The following is a 22548-nucleotide window of genomic DNA, read 5'->3' as shown; positions in this document are numbered from 1 at the left end:
AGCCACATCTCGATGAAACACATAATACTGCATTCCCAACATTCCCGCTGTGTCCTCGTCAGAGCTCCGAGCTCGTCCATCTTATTCGCCAGGGACCTCACATTCCCCATGACAATCGAGGGAAGAAATGGTTTGTATCTCCACCTCCTTCCTCTCCGTTTGACACCGGCTCTGCATCCCCAACATCTTCTCTTTAACTCGTCAGGGATGTGGGATCTCGCTCCAGGCAGCAGTGTAGGCTTGAAGAGCACAATCAGCTCGTCCCGCAGGTAAACAATACCCCCACACCCGTTGGCATAGCAACCCCCCATAACAAAAGTTAAAAGTGCCAGGAGTATCAACAGAAATCCGTTGAGCCCCATGGAGTGTGGAGTCGTTTACCAGAAAAGAAAGCGCAATATATACACAAGAAAATACAATCGTTGATCGGAGCTACTGCAACAGGCTGCCACTAGCACGGCGCCATCTATGTGACAACACAAAAATACAAAAATAACAAGTAAAATTGTGTGTAATAATTAAGCTTTATGATTTTCAAATTATTTTGTGAGCCAGATTAAACAAAATATGATAAACGTATAGCGATGTTGTGCATGCCAGAAAGTGGACTTGACCTGTACAGAAAGGACAGTCATAGAACACAATGTACCCTTTATTAAAAAGCCTGTTCCTCTCCATTCCTGAGGTCCTCAGGCGTGTCCGCAGAAAAATAATCTTTGCTTCACATGATTATTTTTTTCCCTGCAATCACAGGCTGTAGAGGATTGCAGAATTTCAAAAATTACAAGTGCTCTCGAGGTCTAAAGCATTTTAAAGAAAAGGTGAATTAAATTTTACACGTTCAACATCTGCATTTTAAAATTTTCAGAGAAGTTGTAACATTCTTTCTTTGCTTTATTAAACAGCCTTACTGTGAAAAGTATCATATTCTTATTCAACACTTACCTCTCGATATCCAACTGTGAATGCTTCAGAGGTGCTTTAATGGTCTTCAGTCACCTCGGGAACTTGTAAACCTTGAATAATTTGTTCGAAAAAGCAGAACGGTTTACCAGACAGTGTGCATCCACACAGAGGCAATACCAAAAGTGATTTCTGATCCTTCCCGATTTCTATTGAGGGTTGGGTTTGAGATGCTGGGTGTGTGTGTGTGTGTGTGTGTGTGTGTGTGTGTGTGTGTGTGTGTGTGTGTGTGTGTGTGTGTGTGTGTGTGTGTGCGTGTGCGTGTGTGTGTGTGAGAATGCCATTGCCTTTATTTTAAAAATGACAATTCACGACTGCTGTGCATGTTGGCACAGCATACAGGCATGGGCGGAGTTTTTTACCGGTTACACCGGCTATGTGGGAAATCATCTCAGACACGTCCGTACATTGTTGGGATAAGTTTTATGTCTGAAATACCACCAATTTTTTATTTGTTATTGTGTAAATATAAATTCATCTTTGTGATTTCTGCTTATTAATTGTTTAAAAATGACATTACAACATATTGATCAAGCTCAATTTGTTTCTGGTATGGTGGATGAATCCACAAAGGTGAGCAACGCAGCACAGCTGTCTCTTGTGCTTTGCTAAATTATTGACATCGGTGTCAAAGAAAGGTTCATCAAGTTTGATGGCGTCAGGGGCGCTCTGATCCTCCAATTTGTAGAAGATTATGAGTGCTTGGATAAAGTTGTGGCTCAGTGTTATGACAATGCAGCAATTATGGCCTTCGATCTGAACGGCATCCAGGCTAAAGTGAAAGGAGAAGGTCCCTCTCACTCTTTCATCCATTGGTACACTCATACCCTGAACCTAGTCCTCACCCATGGTTTAGCAAAGATGAGAGAATGTAAGATATTCTTCCCACCTCTCAGTGCTAGATGAAATATGTCAAAAGCGACTCCCGCAAGTAGCACCAACAAGGTGGAATTTTACTTCCAGATTGGTGTGCACAGTCATTGAGAAAATAAATGAACTGAAGGAGCTTTTTAAGAACATTTGAGCGTCAAAATCAACGACAATGTTGTCTGCAGTGCTGGTGGATATATTGCTCACTTGGGAAACTTTGAATTCAACCTTTTGCTGCTTACTTTCAGTGGCATTTTTAGTTATGCTGATGTCCTTGAAATTTTACAGTCCAAGGCACTGGAGATACAGTTCTGCCTGGCTAGAGTGAGCAGGTTCTGTGACAAGATAAATCAGGAGAGGGACCACTTTAATTCAATCTACAAATACAAAATCTCTCAAATACAAAAAACTGCACACTAACAGATACGTAATAGATTTAAAGACCAAAAAGAACGTGCGTTCCTTTCCCTGCATGATCCACAACAATTCATCACCTTCAAGTCCACATTCCTAGTCTCAGCCTTCACCCACCTGTTGGAGAGCCATGGAGCTATCTTTGACCTGCCCTGTCTGAAAACCAAGCTGACTGTCATGTACTCCATGGCAGATTTCGAGGGAAAGAGCCCTGTCAACCTCCTCCTTTTCAGGCAGCAGAATGAACAGTATGAAAGCATGCGCCAACTGTTTAAATGAATGTGCGGAAGTGTCACCATCCCCGTGTTGATTGCCTCAGTGGAGTGCATCTTCTCTACACTCAAACACATCAAGTCATACAACAGAAACACCACAGGACAGGCTTGACTTTCTTCATTAGCCTCCGTGTCTATTGAAAAGAACCTGCCTATGAAGTCCAAGAAATGAAATGAAATTAAATCCAAGGATCTGCTGTATGAACCTGTCATCTCCCATTTCACCATGAAGGAAAGCGTGGCACTTCCTCCTGCTACACGCCACCAGAGTGGCGTTTTCAGGGCCCTCCGACCGAGACACAGGCAGAGACAGCAAACACACTAGTTTATTGAAGAGAGTGGCAAGATGTAACAAGCCGGGAGCAGATGGACACATGTCATGACGGAGCCTCTCGCTGTGTGTGTGTGGGTATGGTTGATTTACCTGTTGCTCGTTGATTGCTCTGACAAGCAAAAGGCGTACAGCCACCTCCGATCCCGGGCCCAATAACCTAGACCCAAAACAGGTGTGGCTGCTTAAACCACACCACCCCCGCACCACAGAAAGAACGATGGATTTCCTCTTCAAACAAAGGGCACTTCCTCAGAGCAGCTTGTTGCTGCTTGTTAAAAATACATTACAATAACACACCTTAATCTGTATAGAACTTTTTCATGTTACAAAATGCTTTAAAACACAATATTATCATATATAAATTAATGTCAACATATTAGAAAATGATGACATTTTGCTTTCGTTTTTGTCATATTGGTTGGTTGGTTGGTTTTATTGGAACTGTGGAACAATAGAAGTGATTTTTGAAGTTGTTGGGCATGGCTATAGGCATTGTATTATGGTGATATGGTCTTGTGATTTTGGCATGTTTTTGCAGGAGACCCCCACTGAAGGCCTAGGTCTGAAATGCATTGCACAGTACTGCAGATAACACATACAACACATAACACATGTAGCCAAAGCCCAATCTCCAAAAAAAAATGCATGCTTGTCTTGACCGCCTCCATCACAGAACTTCAAATGTGTTCTCTTGGTTGGTGCTGATGACTGCAAAATATTGCCATGAACAGGCATGAGATCTAAATGTGTCAGTGTCATTGCTGTGCTTAACCATGTCTTCATACATATAATAATTCATATAATTACATTTCACTGCATATATGTATGGAAGTATGTATATGTATGTGACAAATAAAAATCTTGAATCTTGAATCATACGGCGCAGAGTTGAAAATGTTCTCTCCGATGAAGCAGTTGAGATGGGCATAGTTTAATAAAGTTTTCAGCTTCTTTGAATATAGCCCGTGTTTGTGGATGGTGTCGAGACATATTTTTGGCTGTCTTTTATGTTGTTACAGGGAAAATTGCAAAGGACATCACCGAGAATTTTGAGCTGGAGCTCAGTCTGACTATGTCAAATTGCAAGGGAAGGTGAAGGGATTCTACATCGACTGTTTCTTCCTTGTTGGCTGCCTTAATAACCACATTCTCTTGGAGAGCTGTTGTGATGCCATCTTGGTCGAATTTCTTCTTAAGTTCCTTGGGAAAGTCCACTGCTTCATAAAATTTGTGATGCCATGAGTGTTGCATGCCTCTGGCTCTGTTGTGTGCCGATAACGGACGGTCACCCGGTGAAAATCAGCATCACTTGGCACTTTCAGTCCAAGTGCGGGAGGGGGAGTGCGGCTCCTGTCAATGCTCTCCCGATCATGCATTGATCGTGCATCATGCACCCCAATGCAATCCATTTACACAGGTGGTCAGCGACCTACATCAGATAAGATAAGGTCGATAGCTACGTCAGTAAAGTAATAGTCAAAGGTAACCATGTCATGTAATAGATTGGCAACAAATCTTTGCTGTCATAATTGTTTATCAATTGTTGGATTTTCTCAAAAAATCGAATATAGCCACACCAACACAAGGCAGCGTATCATCAGTGCCAGTCCCAAGCCCGGATGAATAGAGAGGGTTGTGTCAGGAAGGGCATCCGGCGTAAAAACCATGGCAAATCAAACATGCGGACAACAAATCTGATTTCCATACCGGATCGGTCGAGGCCCGGATTAACAACGACCGCCACTGGTGCTGTTAGACAACAGGGTGCCTGTGGAAATTGTGCTACTGTCAGCCAAAGAAAAATAAGATGGGGAAGGCGTGTCCAGAGACAGCAGGAGAGGACGAAGCGTAGGAGAGTAGAGTTGAGACGAGGAACTTTGAACGTTGTCACTATGAAGGGTAAAGAGAGAGAGCTGGCTGACATGATGGAGAGAAGGAAGGTTGATGTTGATACTATGAGACAAGAGACCAGGTGGAAGGGGATTAAGGCCAGCAGTATCAGAGCCAGGTACAAACTGTTTTACCATGGAGTGGATGACAGGAGAAATGGGCTAGGGATAGTCTTGAAGTAAGAAATGTCAAGAGTGTTTTGGAGGTGACAAGAGTGTCAGACAGAGTGATGAGCATGAAGCTGGAAATTGATGGGGTGATAATGAATGTGGTCAGTGCATATGTTCCCCAAGTTGGGTGTGAGATGGAAGAGAAAGAAGAATTCTTTAGTGAGTTGGATGTGGTAGTGGAGAGCGTCCCCAAGGGAGAGAGAGTAGTTGTTGGGGCAGATCTCAATGGGCATGTTGGCGAAGGGATCAGACACATATACGTGACGAGAAGGTGATGGGTAGGTATGGTATCAAGGAGAGGAATGTGGAAGGACAGGTGGTGGTGGATTTAGCCAAAAGGATGGAATTGGCTGTTGTGAATACGTATGTCAAGAAGAGGGAGGAACACAGGGTGACATACAAGAGTGGAGGAAGGTGCACACAGGTGGACTACATCTTATGCAGGAGGTGCAATCTGAAAGAGATTAGTGACTGCAAAGTGGTGGTTGGGGAATGTGTTGCTTTGCAGCATCAGATGTTGGTCTGTAGGATGACTCTGCAGCCAAGAAGAGGAAGAGAGTGAAAGAAGAGCCAAAGATAAAATGGTGGAAGTTGAAAAAGGAGGAGTGTTGCATGCATATTTAGGGAAGAGGTAAGGTAGGCAATAGGTGGGAATGAACGGTTACCAGATGACTGGAAAACAACTGCAGAAGTGGTGAGGGAGATGGCCAAGAAGGTACTCAGTGTATCATGCAGGAAGAGGAAGGAAGACAAGGACTCTTGGTGGTGGAATGAGGAAGTACAACCGAGCATAGAGCAGAAGAGGTTGGCGAAGAAGAAATGGGATAGTCAGAGAGATGAAGAAAGTAGAGAGAACAAGCTGCGCAAGGTGAAGAGAGAAGTGGCAAAGGCAAAGGAAAAGGTATACAACGAGTTGTATGAGAGGTTGGACAGTAAGGAAGGAAAAAAGGTCTTGTACCGATTGGCAAGACAAAAGGACCAAGCTGGGAATGATGTACAGCACATTATGGTGATGGGGTACTTTGAGGAGTTGATGAATGAAGATAATGAGAGGGAGAGAAGAGTGGATGATGTGGGGATAGTGGATCAAGAAGTGCAGCAAATTAGCAAGGATGAGGTGAGAGCAGCATTTAAGAAGATAAAGATTGGAAAGGCAATTGGCCCAGATGACATAACTGGGGAAGCATGGAAATGTTTAGGGGAGATGGCAGTGGTGTTCCTAACAAGACTGTTTAACACCATCCTGGAAATGGAGAGGATACCGGAGGAGTGGAGAAGAAGTGTACTGGTACCCATCTTCAAGAATAAGGGAGACATACATGAAGCTATGGGAATGGGTAGTGGAGGCTAGGTTAAGAGGAGAGGTGGGGATCAGCGAGCAGCAGTATAGTTTCATGCCAGGAAAGAGTACTACAGATGCAATGTTTGCTTTAAGAATGGTGATGGAAAAGTACAGGGAAGGCCACAGGGAGTTGCAGTGCGACTTGGAAGTTTGGTATTGCATGAGGAACTTGGGGGTGGTAGAGAAGTATGTAAGAGTTGTACAGGATATGTATGAGGGCAGTCAGACAGTAGTAAGGTGTGCAGTAGGCGTGATGAAGGCATTCTTATCTTATCTTATCTTATCTTATCTTATCTAATTCAAATTGGAGGTGGGATTGCATCAAGGATCATTTTGGCTTAATCAGCATCCCATGATGCTGTAGATGGGGATACATTAGGAAAAAACCCCTTGTTCACACAGTTTGCTATAGGATGTGCATAGGTTGAGCATACTATTGAGAAACCAACTGTTCATCTGCAGCTTCTCATTGTGATTAAATGCAGTCCAGGGCACAATTTTCATGATAATAAAAAATAAGTTCTATCTCTATAACTGCTGGAAGCCATGCAAAAATGGTTGGGCTTCCGTTAGAGGCAGGCTTTAATATCCAATTACTTTTGTTTAATAAGTATATTTTATCATATTTTAACCATGCCATGCCATGCAAACACATGTATGGTGAATATGTATGTATATGTATGTGACAAATAAATCTCTTGAATCTTGACTCTTGAAAAGAGAGAGCTTGTAGCTTCTCTTAAAGTTGCACTTGGGGTGGTAGCCGACAGGGGAATTTCAGTTTTCTGAGTTTACTATGAACGCAGCACTTGCTTTGAAGTGCTGTAGAACAAGAGCGGGGCAATTGCCCCAAGAAGCAATCCGCAATGTGCTCTGCGAAAGTAGGAACCAGTTCAAATGAAATACATCTGCAATAAAAACACGCTGTTTAATTTGCCTTGTTGTAAGAAAAGATGGCTCTGATGGAGCTGTGGAGCTGTTTCAATGCGGAGCCCCCCATTTCCTATCAGTTTTTCCCTCTGTCTGTATTTGAGGCAGGCTTTTATTTGTTTGTGTCGACCGCGCCCATTCGAGCACATTGGGACCAGAATTGATCTGAAAAGACACTTTTTTAAAAATATGTTCCAACTCTGGGCATAAATATGCAGCCCGCACATACACGCATCTTAAAATGTATTTATTAATCCATATATGTATCCCTCTATCTACTCAGCCACCAAATTCATTTTGGTTTGTGGATGTACTTACAACCACTCAAGGTTTGACTCAAAAGCCAAATAATCAAGGTACAATATGCTGTCACCTATGTGGAAAAAAGAAAGTACATATATTAAGAATTAATGTCCCAATGGATGCCCCATAACTGAATTTTTATTTGTATTCAGCAGAAATTATTTTTTTACAATTGATGAGGACACAATTGTAAAAGGAATTATGTTCTTATATAGCGGGTTACTGACACAAACACATTGCAGGCAGCATGTCACAATTTACATTTTTAACAATGAACAAGCGAAGCCATTTAGACTCCATACAATGTAAGTTATCTTAAGCAAACCATGACAAAGAGGATTTAATTTCATATCGGGTGGGTGAATATAACTTATTTGGCCATTGTCTTGTGTGCTGCAAAATAGTTCCTAACATAACAATATGTTGTCGTAGCATGAGAAGGACTCACTCCTATAAGCTGCCATTTAAATGATCACTTGAGTAAACAAAATATTTATCTGGACACCGCAATTTATTGGGTTAAATTAATTTGTATGGGTTAAGGCAGACTCAGGAAATACTTATGTCCTTGAAAGGAAAAAACACTAGTAATTCTTAGCTATAGGAATATTACAGCAAGATTTTTATCAGAAAAAAGGGGCAGAATTTCAACAAATGTCTAATTCTTTCTGCAGTACAGATTTCATGTTCTGGCACTTCTGTGTCTGGATTTTCCATTCAAATAGAGTGCCACACATTCGCCCAATTTATGTTGGAGATGGCAGATAACAGTATAGCTGTGTATCAAATCTGGAGATGTGAGACGCCTTTCTTTATTCAAACGAAACGGCCATATTGCTAACTCAAGTTTGAAAATAATATTAATTTTAAAAGGCAGCTCTCAAAGCCAGCCGAAGTTATTGCTAGGTTTATGTGTTTAGTCAGTCAGCGAGAGTGTGTGTCATTGAATGGGTGGTGAGGTTGGCTCACTGTGGAGGTGCTAGACTGTTGCTGTTCACACACACAAATCTATTAAGTATTCTTGCATGCATGAATACAAGTTGAAACTCACACCATAAATGCTTTCAATATATAAAACACTTGCACGGATACAGCATATAGTCTGTATCAAACAACTGCGAGTCTATATTGTCCATACATTTATTAGTATTGCGCAAGTATCACTACATAAAGTATTCTCATACAAGGGGAAAAGACTTCTATGCTAGGCTAGTAATTTGTATGTCATTGATTTATTAAGAGAAATTAAAAGCTTTATTATCAGTTTGAGGTCGTCATTAATCGTGTGTTGTTTGAAGAAGTACTGGAATACTTGAATGAATGAAAAGAGGGCATAAATAGTTCGCGTGAATACTTTCCTAAAATGTATGTTGACACTTGACAATCATTATGCTTTATAGGAAAATCCACCTCTACCACTGTGCTCTAGTGTAAGCAACATCAATAAACAATAATATAATTAATTATTAATTATTAAAAATAAGGGTATCAATAACAACAATAAAAAGTTATAGAAGGCACTTAATAATAAAGAGCAAAACCTTTTTTAAGATGACTAGCAGGGATGGGCCAATTGATCAGCTGAAACGACTATCCATTTCGGATATTGTGTTTCATCCGATTATGATTGTCATCCGATCATTTTGAATTTATATCCGTGATTGGAGATTTTGTTATCATTTGGTCTTATTTGCGTATATGTGCTGTATGTCAATGACAAATACATTGCGTGATCTGATCATGCTCACATGATAGGACAGCAGCACAAATGGTCCTACCCTAAGCTATGTCGCAAATCAGCAGCATATCTGCTTTATGGCGATATTTTAAGTCACATTGCTTAACATTATCTGAACGTGGGAGCGAGTGTAAACAAACATGGATTTAGGAACGTGGCCCTTTGGGAAATTACTCATTGGATGGATCATGGATTATTAAAACATTTGCCTGTCTACTACTGTGCCGCAAAAACATAATGGAAAGGGTTGACGAGTGAGCCGATCCAAAGCAGATTTTTGTTTGCAGATCGTGTTTTGGTACATGTAGAAGAAACAGGTAGCGTCAGTACACCTTAATTCGCCTTTTACTATCAGCATACACCTATGGCAATTTTTATTTATTTTTTTCACAATAAATGTAGCTCTTTTTACTGCCTTTTTTAGGCAACTTCCGTTTTTTCAGATTCTGACCATCCGATCACGACTATTGGGGTACATTTTACGGATATGAATCAGATTACAACTATCATGTGATCGGCCCACCCCTAATGACTAATGAGTTTTGAGTATTGGCTCAGTAGCCAAATAGGCTACGTATCTATAGGTGTCCCTTCAAAAGTTAGATAAGGTTGTGGGCAAAGGTATTGGCAACCTTGCTTTTGTTTTCAAACGAGGTACTATTTCTTATTTTTGTTGAAATTAAAGCATCTTTTGGTATCAGCATATGCATTTCACTGACTTGAAGAATAACAAAAACACTTGATCTTGGCTCACAGAACCCCTAAAATGGACTGGGCAAGATGACACCTTTATAGAAGTTGTATGTTGTATGCAATTCGATTTCAAGCAGGTGATTCTTCTTAAATTAGTAATTGAATCACAGATGCAAGCAATCTTATGATCACGCATATAATCAGTTTGAATGGCGATAAGTACTTAATCTGCTGTTTTGTGTCAGCGCATATACCTTACTGAGCATGAAGAATCTAAATAAAATCAGTGAATTGTCTGAAGAGGTCAGCAACATTAGACAATTTCAATTTCAAGTCTATCTCCAGAGATGTTGATGTTCTTGTGTCCACCGTGCACAAGGGTATCAAGAAGTTGAAGGCCCTCTTGTGGCCAACCTCCCAGGAAACAAGAGAGAAGCTGATCAAAGATTGCCACAAAGGATGGTGGAAAAATAAATTTGGACAACTGCAAAAAAGAATGAAAAGTACAACAGTTTCAATTTGCAACATCCAGAGCCACCTCAATCTCATGGGGTTCTATGGTAGGAAACCCAGGTGGGCACAACTGAAGATGCAAAAATTATTCTGGGGGAATGTCGTGTGGACAGATGAGACCAATAGCTTTTTTTTCAAGTGTATGTTTCCAGAAAACTTTCAAAGAAAAGACGCGAAGGAGGTTCGGTGATGTTTTGGGGTTGCTTTACTGGAGTTTACTTAGTACCTGCCTCTGATACTCTGGTACTGGAGTTTACCAAGCGATTTTGTAGCGCAATGTTGAACCCAGTGTCAGAAAACCGTGTCCTGGGTGACCTGAAACACACTAAATAAAAAGCACCCATAAATAGTTCAAAACAAAAGGTTGGACTGTTCTCAAGTGGACAGCAATGATACCAGATCTAAATCCCATTGAAAGCTCGTGGAGAGATCTGAACACAGTGGATGGAAGAAAGCACCCTTAAAATCTCAAAACTAGCGCAGTTATTAAAGCTAGCGTCCCAATAATTTTGTCATTGTCATTTCTCTCTACTTTACGATTCGATATGTTGAGTTCTGAATCAGAAACAAACAAACAAAATTCTCTATACTAAAAGTGAAATAGCAAATTGTGGAGACCAAATGCTTTTGTCAATTCCAATGTATTTTACATGTATTTTTTTCTTAATGCAAGGACACCCATAAGTTCGGCCACAACTTCATCATTACTCAATTAAAATCAATATCACATAGACAGTGGAACTCATGAAAAATGACGTGGTAAGAACATGGCATGTGTTTTGACAGGTTCCAAAAGTTCATGTGATAGGAAGTCAAACTTGGGATCACAAGTTTGAGAGTGTATAATTATACATATTTTATCTTCAGCAAAAACAAATAATACAGTTTAATTTCATATAAGTATGTAATAATTTTATATAAGTGTCATAATAAGTATGCATCTATGTAAAAACCTGTATGTATGTGTGTGTGTGTGTGTGTGTGTGTGTGTGTGTGTGTGTGTGTGTGTGTGTGTGTGTGTGTGTGTTGTGTGTGTGTGTGTGTGTGTGTGTGTGTGTGTGTGTGTGTGTGTGTGTGTGTGAGAAAAGCCGTAAACATGACAAGCCTCTAATAACACTCTTGTATATGTGTTTCTATATGCATTTGTATGCATGTTGACTATGTTTCTGTGTGCACCTGTTTGTGTACAGTTAAAAATTCAGCCTACTGTAAATAGCCAACTACAAAATTAACATTGGAAAATAAATCATAAACTTAAGTAGTGGATACGTTTTTTTAAGAAAAACTAACAAAAAAAAACAAAAAAACAACTACCAACCCAGACAGGGGGAAAAAAATAAAACATGCTGGACCAAATCTATTCACAGTTTTGATTAAAATGTGCATCTGCCGTAGCGGGAACAGTTATCCCTAAAACATTCAACACACCTGTCTAGTCTAGACTTAGAAACTGTTCATCAGGAATTGTGTACTTTATGGTAAAGAATCAAGCAGGCCCCTTTTTTCAGTAAAGATTCTTAAATAAATTATTAACTGGCTAAGCACTGGGCAGAAAATACTGGTCACTGGTTACTGCCTTGTTGTCTACATTCAAGAATTGTCAAGAGGAGAATGCATTCCTTTGACACCACACCCTATGTATTGACTTGATCTTTTTTTTATGTTCCCCGAAATCAAACTGGAGTTCAAGGAAAGAGACTTGGTGAGATTCCAACCATTCATAACATTGCGCAGACAGCACATTAAGGCCCAATAAGTAACATTGGCAACAATGGGTGTGTCAGACCCCATACACTTTCCACCATTTACATCTACAGGTCATTAAGAATCTCCAATTAGCCTGATCTTAGAAGGGGGAGGAATACCATACAAACATGGCGGTAACACGTAAACTCATTGCCTGCAATGAAATTCGAACCCAGCCCTGCGTTACAAATGGTTCGCCCAGCGTACTATGTGACTTCTTATGTGAGTTAAAAGAACAATCGCTTTTCAACACACTACGTCATTATATCACCACGCCACTTCCATTCAGCTCGTTGTTGGCCAAAAATTCCAGCAATGTAATTTCTGGCCATTTCAGAGACAGCATGGGTCGCTGGAGCTGCAAGGGAGCAACATTAAGCATTTAAACCTTTCCAACAACAAAAGAAAAATTTAAATGTACAAGCATTTATTGAAAGGGTTTTCTAACTAACCATTTGTGTGTGGTGATAGGACGGCCGCAACAGGTATGATCCTGATATTAGGGATGCACTGGGATCTCATATTGGTCGGATAGTGTGTGAAAATAAGCTATTGTAATGGAGAATATAAAGATATCAAGAAAATGTGATTGTATGTCAATAACTGGGCGCCTGCAGGGTGTCCCCATTACGCACGCTTAAGCATAGGGCGTTTTTTTGTTTCCTTCCATTCGAAAAAGTGAAATAAATAAATCGACAATAAAAATATATTTTTTATTTGCTTTGTTTGGAAAAAAGAACACTTTGATCGGGGTCGCGGATCAGGCCCTCTGCTGCGGAGCTGCTCCAGCTTGCCTGGGTCTACCGCAAACCGCGATGCTCAGCATAATGCTATGGTCCACTTTAGAGGTGCCTGAAATCGTATTACATTATCTTCCAGGCATGAATATGGGAAAGATATTGTAATGTTTACAATTAAAGGTAAGACAGATATCTAAATGTTTCGATTTTGACCCCCCCCACCTGTTGTTTTTACCTCTTATGGGGGGGTCCAAGTCTTAATTAGTGGGGTCAGACCCCCCCAATCCACCCCGTAATTTCAACCATGGCATCAGATATGGATTTGCTTTTTCAGCACTTAATCACGTGGCACCGTGTTTGCGCTGTGTCCTTTCAGCACCACAATTGCACGGACAAACTTTACGCCGCATATTTTGCATTGGACTGTTTTTTCATGTAGTTTGATGAAATTGTCCCACACCAAACCCATATGCAAAGTTGACCTATTCCAGCACCGAAAGTGAGAAAGCGAAACTCTTGCAGTGCTCCCCCTACGGGCACACACTGTGCACCCCGCATGTGCCGTTAGTTTTTTTATTTTATTTTGCACATTTAATAAAGTTTTTGAATGTTTAAAAAATAAAAAAAGATTTTCGATTTTACTCGTCGACAGATAAGTCGACGCATTTTAACATCCCTAGTATTTGTGGCTGGTTGGTGCACATTGCTGGTTTATCTGTCCTTCGATTAATTTCATGGCTGTTTAGATGTACTTGTGTCTCTTGAAATAATATCAGAATTGTCGGCCAATGGTTTATATTTTACATAATCAAAAAAAGGGTTTGCTAAATTTACAATTTGCAACCGTCCAATCTCACATTTGCCCAAGGATTTAAGGAATGTTATGGTAGCATCATGCACAGTAGCTTCACAGAAATCCTTTTCGCCCAGATACACATATCAGCTGTTCAGCTCTGCAATTTAAAAAAAAAAAAAAAAAAAACATTTTCAGCCGAAATTGCCCCCCCAACCTCATAGTTTTCTTTTTCATGAGACTCGACCCCGATGTCCACAGAACACCGTGGGTTCACGTTCCTTGTCATATCCTCTTTCGATCGCTGCTGTTCTTCCCCTTCTGGCTGTCTTTCTCGGTGCCCAGGCACCTCACCCCTTCCAGGAGCATCGGAGTGCCGTGGTGAGGGTCTGAAAGAGGGAGAGGGGGATAAAAAACAAGGTAGAGTAGGTTAAGTTCCTCCTGGAACAATCTTTCAGAGACTATTTTGAACAAATGTCAGCCAAGCCATCCCTTACTGCAGGGAGGCAAACTCTCTTGTAGGTACCACACTGCTCAAATTATTTTTCACAGACAGTATACTGTGTAAGTCATTTTTCCTATAGCAATTTAAAGCGATAGCTAATAACCATTGAGCTTGTGCGGTTAAAGAAGTCCAAAAGCAGTTTACCATAACCAAAACCTGTATGATTTCATAAAAAAGAAATAGGGGTTCCCTTGCCAAAATTGCCATACAGGCCAAGGGAAATAAATCGGAGGACCCCCATGAAATTTCCATTGTCAAAGCGGCCAAATGTTTTTCTGCACTGTGATCAAGTGAGTTGTAGTTTGCACTAGGTCCACTAGTTGCCGTACAACTTTTGTTTTGTGACTATTAGTTTAATTACAGCACTATCTATTAGTGTAATCGAATCTTACCTTACTGGGCGCTTGTTCAGTGTGACATGGCGAGGCCAGCTGTCTGTGCCTCACAACCTCACCACAGGGGTGCCCCAAGGCTCGGTGCTAGGACCCCTCCTCTTTGCCATATACACCACCTCACTGGGCCCGATCATCCGCTCACATGGCTTTTCATATCACTGCTATGCGGATGATACTCAACTCTATCTGTCCTTCCCGCCCGACGACCCCACTGTCTCGACGCGGATCTCAGATTGTCTCGCTGACATATCCACATGGATGAAGGATTATCATCTTCAACTAAATCTGGCGAAAACGGAACTGCTGGTCTTCCCGGCCAAACAAGGTATTTAACATATTTAACATTGATATTAAAATCGACTCTCTATCTCTTGTTCCTACCAAGGCTGCAAGGAATCTTGGTGTCATTATTGATGACCAACTGACATTCTCGGACCATGTTGCCGCCGTCTCCCGGTCCTGCCGCTTCGCACTACTCAACATCCGAAAAGTCAGGCCGTACCTGACCCAATATGCCACTCAACTGCTGGTACAAACCCTGGTGATGTCCCGTCTCGACTACTGCAACGCCCTCTTAAAAGGCTTGCCGGCCTGTGCGGTGAAGCCACTTCAGATGATACAGAATGCGGCGGCGCGACTGGTGTTCAACCAGCCAAAGAGGGCACGTCACTCCGCTGCTCATCGAGCTCCACTGGTTACCTGTAGCCGCCCGCATCAAGTTCAAGTCTCTTATGCTGGCCTACAGAGTGATTGCTGGGAATGCTCCCGCCTACTTAAATGCTCTTGTAAGAGCACATGTTGCCCCCCGGATGCTGCGCTCGTCAAATGAGCGTCGCCTGGCTCTGCCGGCCATACAGCCACGGCAATCCAGGCTATTCTCATTTGTAGTTCCACGTTGGTGGAACGAGCTGCCAAAAATGACCAGAGCGGGGACCTCCCTCTCTGTCTTTAAGAAGCACTTGAAGACCCAGCTCTTCAGTGAGTACCTCCTGTCCTAACCTACAATTACTTTGCACCACCTTGCAGTATTTATTGTTACACGAATGTTGTTGTTACACTAATCTCTGTCGCAATGTAGCTGAATGTTATTCTCCCTTGTAAGTCGCTTTGGATAAAAGCGTCTGCCAAATGACTAAATGTAATGTAATGTAAATCTATATCACTCTTTTGTGAGTGAGTTTTTTGCAGGTCCTGTTAAAAGATAGATCAATAGATAGATATTGGATAGTAGATGTGCTGATAATTAGACTGGATTCCCAACATGCATCATGATCAGAGATATTTTTCCAGAGGAAATTCAAGGTCGACCCAACTCCCAAATCCCAATTGAACTCCTGCCTACACCTGGCATTAAAAGCGCTTTAAAGAAACGATTGCACGATTCGGTGATTCAGTTTGATTTGTAATGCTATCGGTATATTTCGCATGCTGCAAATTGGATTTGTTCACTGGCCTATGTCTGAAAGCCCACTGCTCCAGATGGCGATCCATAAAATGTGTGCCATTGATGTGCTCCCTTCTGTACACCCACAGACAGAAAAAAACAATGGAGCCATAAACTATGATCACCTCATCTGAGCAGGCTATTCTGTTAGATTGAAAGGGCTGTCATTCCAATGTGTGCTTCCTGCATTGCCTTCACTTTATAGTGAGTGCCTAACTTTGAAATTTCATTTAAAAGGACTATGTGTAATGGAGGTTGACAACAAAACAGAGGTTCATGTTGTTACTACTTTGTACAATCTGTATTTAAAGTGACTCCTCTGTTTGTATAACTACCTATGGATGGAGGTTGGTGTGGTGTTTAGAGTTACTAAATAAATTGATCTCAATAGTGACAATGACATTTCCCTACATATCTAAATGAAATGCAGATCAAGATAGAGGAAGGTAGTGAGAGATATTTGGCACAAAGAGTTTCGGATGTATGTTACAACAGCTGTCATAGGTTATGGTACAACATTTCAGGATGTATTCTGCTATAGTAGAAGTTTAGTACACAATTTAATGTTTTATATTATTGCAGATTACTGGATATGAGCTATAAAGGATGTCAATATGATCTCCATGCATGCATTAATGACCAATGGTGGTGTACAGCTATAAGATCAGTGGGGAGAGGTTGCAGCCTTGGCGGCGGCGCTGGTGCTGATGGTCAAGGGGTCTGAGACGCGCTTCCCAAGCTTCATGTGCTGACATCTGTCAGTTAAGAAGCCAGTGATCCACCTACAGGTAAAATCGGGCACACTAAGCTGGAAGGGCTTGTATTGAAGTCCACCAACTTGATCCTGCCTAGGTGCCAGGAGAGTCCAGGTGATGGATGATGAAGTGGAGAGCCATGTTGACTGCATCATCTACAGACCCGTAGGCTCTGTAGGCAAACTGCAGTTGGTCCAGGAGGTGGTTGGTGATTGACTTAAGTTGATGTACCCCAAGGCGTTCAAAAGTTTTCATCACCACAGAGGTCAGAGCAACGGGTGTGTGATCATTAAGACCAATGGTTAAGACCTTGGCTATTTTGGGACAGGGATGATGGTGGAGGCTTTGAAGCAGGCTGGCACCCTGACAGTACGTGAGGTTTCCCAGTGCAGCGCAGGGAACAGCAAGATACATGCTGTGGACAGTGCTCCACAGCAATGATCTAGCATCTTCTCCTCTCTCGTCGGACAGTTAATAAGCTGCTTGTATTTTGTGAGTTTGTGTCTTAAATTCCCTTTGTTAAAGTCCCCGCAGATGATAACTAGAGAGTCTGTGTGCTTCTCTCCACATCCAGTATCTAGTCAGTGAGCAGCCACTGTGTGTTATGCACATTGGCTTGCGGTGGAATGGAAACATCGAGCAGAATGAAGGATGTGAACTCACGGGGGAATAAAAGGGTTTCCAGTTTGTGATGAAGGATGATGTCCGCAAAATCACTTCTACGTCACTGCACCAGTCATCATTCACGTAGAATCAGATCCCTCCACCTTTAGTTATGCGCGTCAGCTCTGTGTCGCGGTCGGCTCAGAAAAGTTGGAAGCCGGGCAGCTGCAGCGGAGTCCGGAGTAGTTCCACACAGCCACGACTCCGTGAAACACAAAACCAAAGATGGAGAAAAGTCTCTGTATTTTCCCACCATCAGCAGCAGCTTATCCATCCTGTTACACAGTGAGCACACATTGTCGAGGAATATGCACAGGAATGTGCGTAATCCCACGTGCCTGAAGTGCACTGGCGTTTCCGAGTGCTTCCCTCTCCAGCGTCTCACTGCCTGGCCAAAGGCCACAGCTCCATTCACCACATTGTCCAATATTTCCAAGGAAGGAGCAAGAAAATTGGGAATAAATCCAAGGGAGTAGATTCCCTGATTATGGATCTCTGTGAAGACAATCCGTATGCAGTTCCCAAAAAACAACATTTACACAAAAAGCTACCAAAACAGTGAGCACCAATTCAACGTGGCTGCCATTCACGGCGCCATCATGTTGAATAACACAAATATACTTATATATATATATATATATATGTATATGTGTGTGTATATGCATGTATATATATATATATATATATTTATGTTTAAATATATATATGTATATGTGTGTGTATATGCATGTATATATATATATATATATATATATATATATATATATATATATATATTTATGTTTAAATATATATGTGTGTGTGTATAAATATATATATATATATATATATATATATATATATATATATATATATATATTTATGTTTAAATATATATATGTGTGTGTGTATAAATATATATATATATATATATATACATACATATATATATATATATGTATATATATGTGTATATATATGTTTAGATGTATATATACTGTATGTTGTATGTATATATATGTTGAATATATCTCTGGACATGCTGCAACAGTTCTTCATTTTTCATTTTTTCAAGACAGAGTTTTGCTCATTTGGCACATTTAGCTGTAGTGCGCGCGTACCTACCCATGACCCTGGCATGAAGCCTGACCTTCAGACAGCTGTCTTTCCTTCCTCTAGTCACCAGAGTGAGTTCCTCCTGGAGAACCCCCTCCTGTTGAGTCCTGTACTCGCATATCACTTTGATCCCTCCTGAGAGAGAGAAGTTGGACATGGAGAAAAATGGAAAGAGGTGAGAGATAATTGCTTCTATTTTATACATGTTTTGAATGACTTTTCATATTTATTCTGTCCTAGTCTCCCATAGGATTTGTCAACAATGTTATTATGTTTAGAATGCATCAGACTATGCAGTCTAACCTGGCGGTGATGAACAGAGTGGAATTCTGATATTTTCTGGATAGCAGATATGTAGTAAATATCTATTTGTGTGTGATAAAAACCTCTTTTACACCTGAAGGTGTCTTAGACAGGTAAGGATGCATGTCCAGACTGAGACCATGGGCCAGTAACCCAGATTCACTCATTTTAGATATTACCCAGGTATTACTATTAATGGTTCACCAGGCACTAGGACAAATTCTCTAAATTCTCAATAAGGCAAGGTGTCAGGAACTAGGTAAGCTGCAGAAAATGATTAAAGCACAGGATGAAAGGAAGCAAAGGAAGAAAGAAATGAAGCTCATTTTGAACCTGTGCTGAAGCGACAGTAAATGGACCGTCATTGGTTTAAAAGACTACAAAAACAAACTGATTTGCTGAAATATGACAGAAAACTATAACCATGGAATAAACAGACACAACAGACATCAACTAGCTTCAACTTACATAATAGGGACAGATTATGTGTACCCAGTGGTCAGTACACACTTTTCAAAACCTAGACAGATGGAAGGACTGAGTGTGCGCGCATGTGTGTGTGTGTGTGTGTGTGTGTGTGTGTGTGTGTGTGTGTGTGTGTGTGTGTGTGTGTGTGTGTGTGTGCGTGCGTGCGTGCGTGCGTGCGTGCGTGCGTGCGTGTGTGTGGCTGTATGGTGTAACCCGAGTAGACCTATTGATCTATTAAGTCTCCCATGGTAGCTGCCGGCTGGCTGATGATATCAACACTGCTCTGTCCTTCGCGTCCTTGCCTGATTGCTTAAGCTTCTTCTCCCTCTTGTAGACTCACATTTATCCGGCTGTTCCTTTAAAAGAGGAGCTGGGTTCCCTTGATGTGAAGAAACTGCGATTGGTTATATTGGAGGGACAAGCTTGCACTTGAATGTGGAATATTATAATGTCATCGTTGCCTTTGTGTTTGTCTGCTCGACTAAAGTTGCCTCTGCATCATTTTATAACTTTGATCCCAAAGGACTTAAGAGTCTGCTGACCCAAGAGTGGTTAAAGGGCAACTTGCAGGTTGGCATACAGTACCCAGCAAATGAATGTGTGTGGAAATTATGTAACAATTCAATTTAAGAATTATTGTCTTTTTTTCAACTTAGAATTACAGCTGGACTAATTTTTTCTAATGCAATTAGCCACGCCCACCTAAAAGTCTGAAATTGCCAACTCGACTGTGACGTCACATAGGGGAGACGGGAGAGAGCTGGACAATAGTCAAGTCAGTCAACTTGGCAAGTAGAAGAGATGCAGAAAGGCTCAAAGTTTTTATTTTAGATTTAGATTTATTTCCAAGTTTCCTATGTGTATGAAACGAAAAACGTAAAACTCTGCTCCGTAAACATCTGTTCCATCCCACCGGGAGCACAGAGCCCCATCTATCCAGGGAAAGAGTGACTCTCGCGGAGATCACCCCGGATACACGCTCGGTAGCCAAGGAGATCGCCGTGAGAGACGCTGAGAAATACTGTGTTTTTATTTTATTTTAGATTTAGATGTATTTGTTTTCCTTTGTTTCCTATTTAAACGAAATTCTTTGGATTTACTGGGCCCACAGTAGATGGGACTTTTTTTGTGTAACTACAGTACTTACTTACACAGTACTTCCCCATGCTTAATAACCATGAAACAAACTGACTGGCCTGCTGACTGACTTCCACCCCATTACGGCTCTGTGGCAGAGACGACGTCACCGACCAGGATGTAAAAACAAAATGCCTTTTTTACCCGTTAACTTAAAACACCTACATTTCCTGTGTTTTTGCCCTTTCTGTATGTAATTTTTCTTTCAAACCATCGTCTCCATAGGCCCAAGATTGTTAATTCATAAAGAAAATAATAGTTGTTCTCAAAATGATGGCTACCTTTGGACAAAAACACGCTAACCACACAAGCACTTTCAGGAGACACCCTGGACATTAGCTGGTCAGCCAGACAGCGCATTGATAAGTGAGCCAGACACATAACAGATTGATAGACGGTGAGGCTGGTAGCCAGCCAGGCAGTCAGGGATACTTTGTATTAGTCTAGTGTTTCATGTATCTGTATTCAATTACACTCAGATGTGGAGGCAGTTTATCTTTGAAACCATCCACCCTTTACCCTTTTGCCTGCCACCCAGTCCCACCAGCCTGCGTTGGCCAGGTCTCCAGCTAGTGTAAGGATGGACAGATGGTCCAATAAGTGCAGTAGAAGCTCATTCAACAAGCTCATTTATTCAAAACCCAATCGGAATGATAATAGATCGATAGATCCCATACCATAAAGAAAGGTGGAAGTACTGACAAACAGGAACTGAGTGACCTTAGACGACCTACCCTCCAGGGTGGATGTGATGCGGTCGACCTTGAGACTGCCAGGTGCTGAGGAGGGGAGAGAACACAGCTCCTTGCCCAGGGTGGGGACATCAGGGACAGTGAAGACCACCTCGTAGCAGTGGTGGCTCCTCAGGAAGCCCGCCTGGAAAGGTTAGGAGGGAAGGAGGGAGGTCAGCAAAGGAAAACAGGTGAGAAAAATTGATAAAGAGAGAGAGATCCAGCTAAGCCAAGTCACCATCCTACATATTTTGTATGGAATGTAACGGCTGAATGTAATTAATGTAATTAAGTGAAATATTGTCAATCATGCATACATCTGTTGCACATGCGCACGCACGCACACACACACACACACACACACACACACACACACACACACGTAAACACACCTTGACCAGGTAGCCGCCATCCTTCTCAGGGATGGCCATGAGTGTGGAGGGGGACGACTGGTCATCCCGTCGCGTTGGAGAGCCCGGGGGCTCGTCATTGTCCGGGAAACGCACCCCGCTGCCCTTGGATGTTGAACCTGGTTGGTACAAAATATAAAAATAATTTATTTCTTGTATACATTCATAGGTATCACATCTTAAAGAATCCAGTGGAGGTGAACTATATTTAACCTATTTGTGAAGATAAGAAGAGACTAAAATCCTTTTTCAACCAAAGCTCCCTCAAATACTTTAGAAGTATAGTAAGCAATTTCAGGTCTCATAGGTCATAGGCCAGGTCAAGCATGTATCAGAAAGTTCATAAAGCAGTTCACTCCTCAAACCAAAGGACCATGTTAATCACCGCCATCATCTTCTCAGATAAAGGCCAAAATTAGTTTGTTTGTTTCATGACAATATAATACCAGTAAACAACGATGAGTCTGAATAATATGGATTCATTGCTCGGCCCCACCATTAACATGTGCTAACTTGCTTATGGTGGTTCATCGAAACACACAGACACACACACACACACACACACACACACACACAGACACAGTAGGTGAAGTACCCACCTTTTCTGCCTGTTGCCATGGCAGTGCTGTTAAGAATCAGGAAGTGTTGGAGAAACGCTCTGATGATGTCATCACTGTCCTGTTGAAAGCAAGAGAGTTACATAATGCTGCATTTATCTTTGACCTTTCCACCCCCCCATCCTTCTCACTCCCTTTCTCTTACTCTCTCTATTACTTCATCGCTCTCTCTCTCTCTCTCTCTCTCTCTCTCTCTCTCTCTAAGGCTCTGTCCATCTTTCTGACCTGTGCCTTGAGTTTCAATCCCGCGCATGCATTTACACACAGGCGTGAACTGGTTACTATGGTGTGGATAGAAAGCAGTCCAGTGC

General features: G+C 41.6%; 1 protein-coding gene across 1 annotated transcript; it reads right to left on the bottom strand.

The window, feature by feature from the left end:
* Positions 1-13999: 13999 nt before the first annotated feature.
* On the bottom strand, positions 14000-22238 carry adisspa (adipose secreted signaling protein a; the record flags this gene model as incomplete). The annotated part of the gene is made up of 5 exons (XM_079999551.1): positions 14000-14103; positions 18581-18706; positions 21214-21355; positions 21603-21739; positions 22220-22238. 5 exons carry the CDS (start codon positions 22236-22238, stop codon positions 14000-14002), a joined length of 528 nt encoding a protein of 175 aa, XP_079855677.1.
* Between the last annotated feature and the right edge of the window lie 310 nt (positions 22239-22548).

The sequence above is a fragment of the Zeus faber genome (genome assembly GCF_960531495.2).
Source record: "Zeus faber genome assembly, chromosome: 4".
Classification (NCBI taxonomy): Eukaryota; Metazoa; Chordata; class Actinopteri; order Zeiformes; family Zeidae; genus Zeus; species Zeus faber.
Note: the sequence above shows the minus strand (reverse complement) of the source record. Positions and strands in the feature narration are given on the sequence as shown.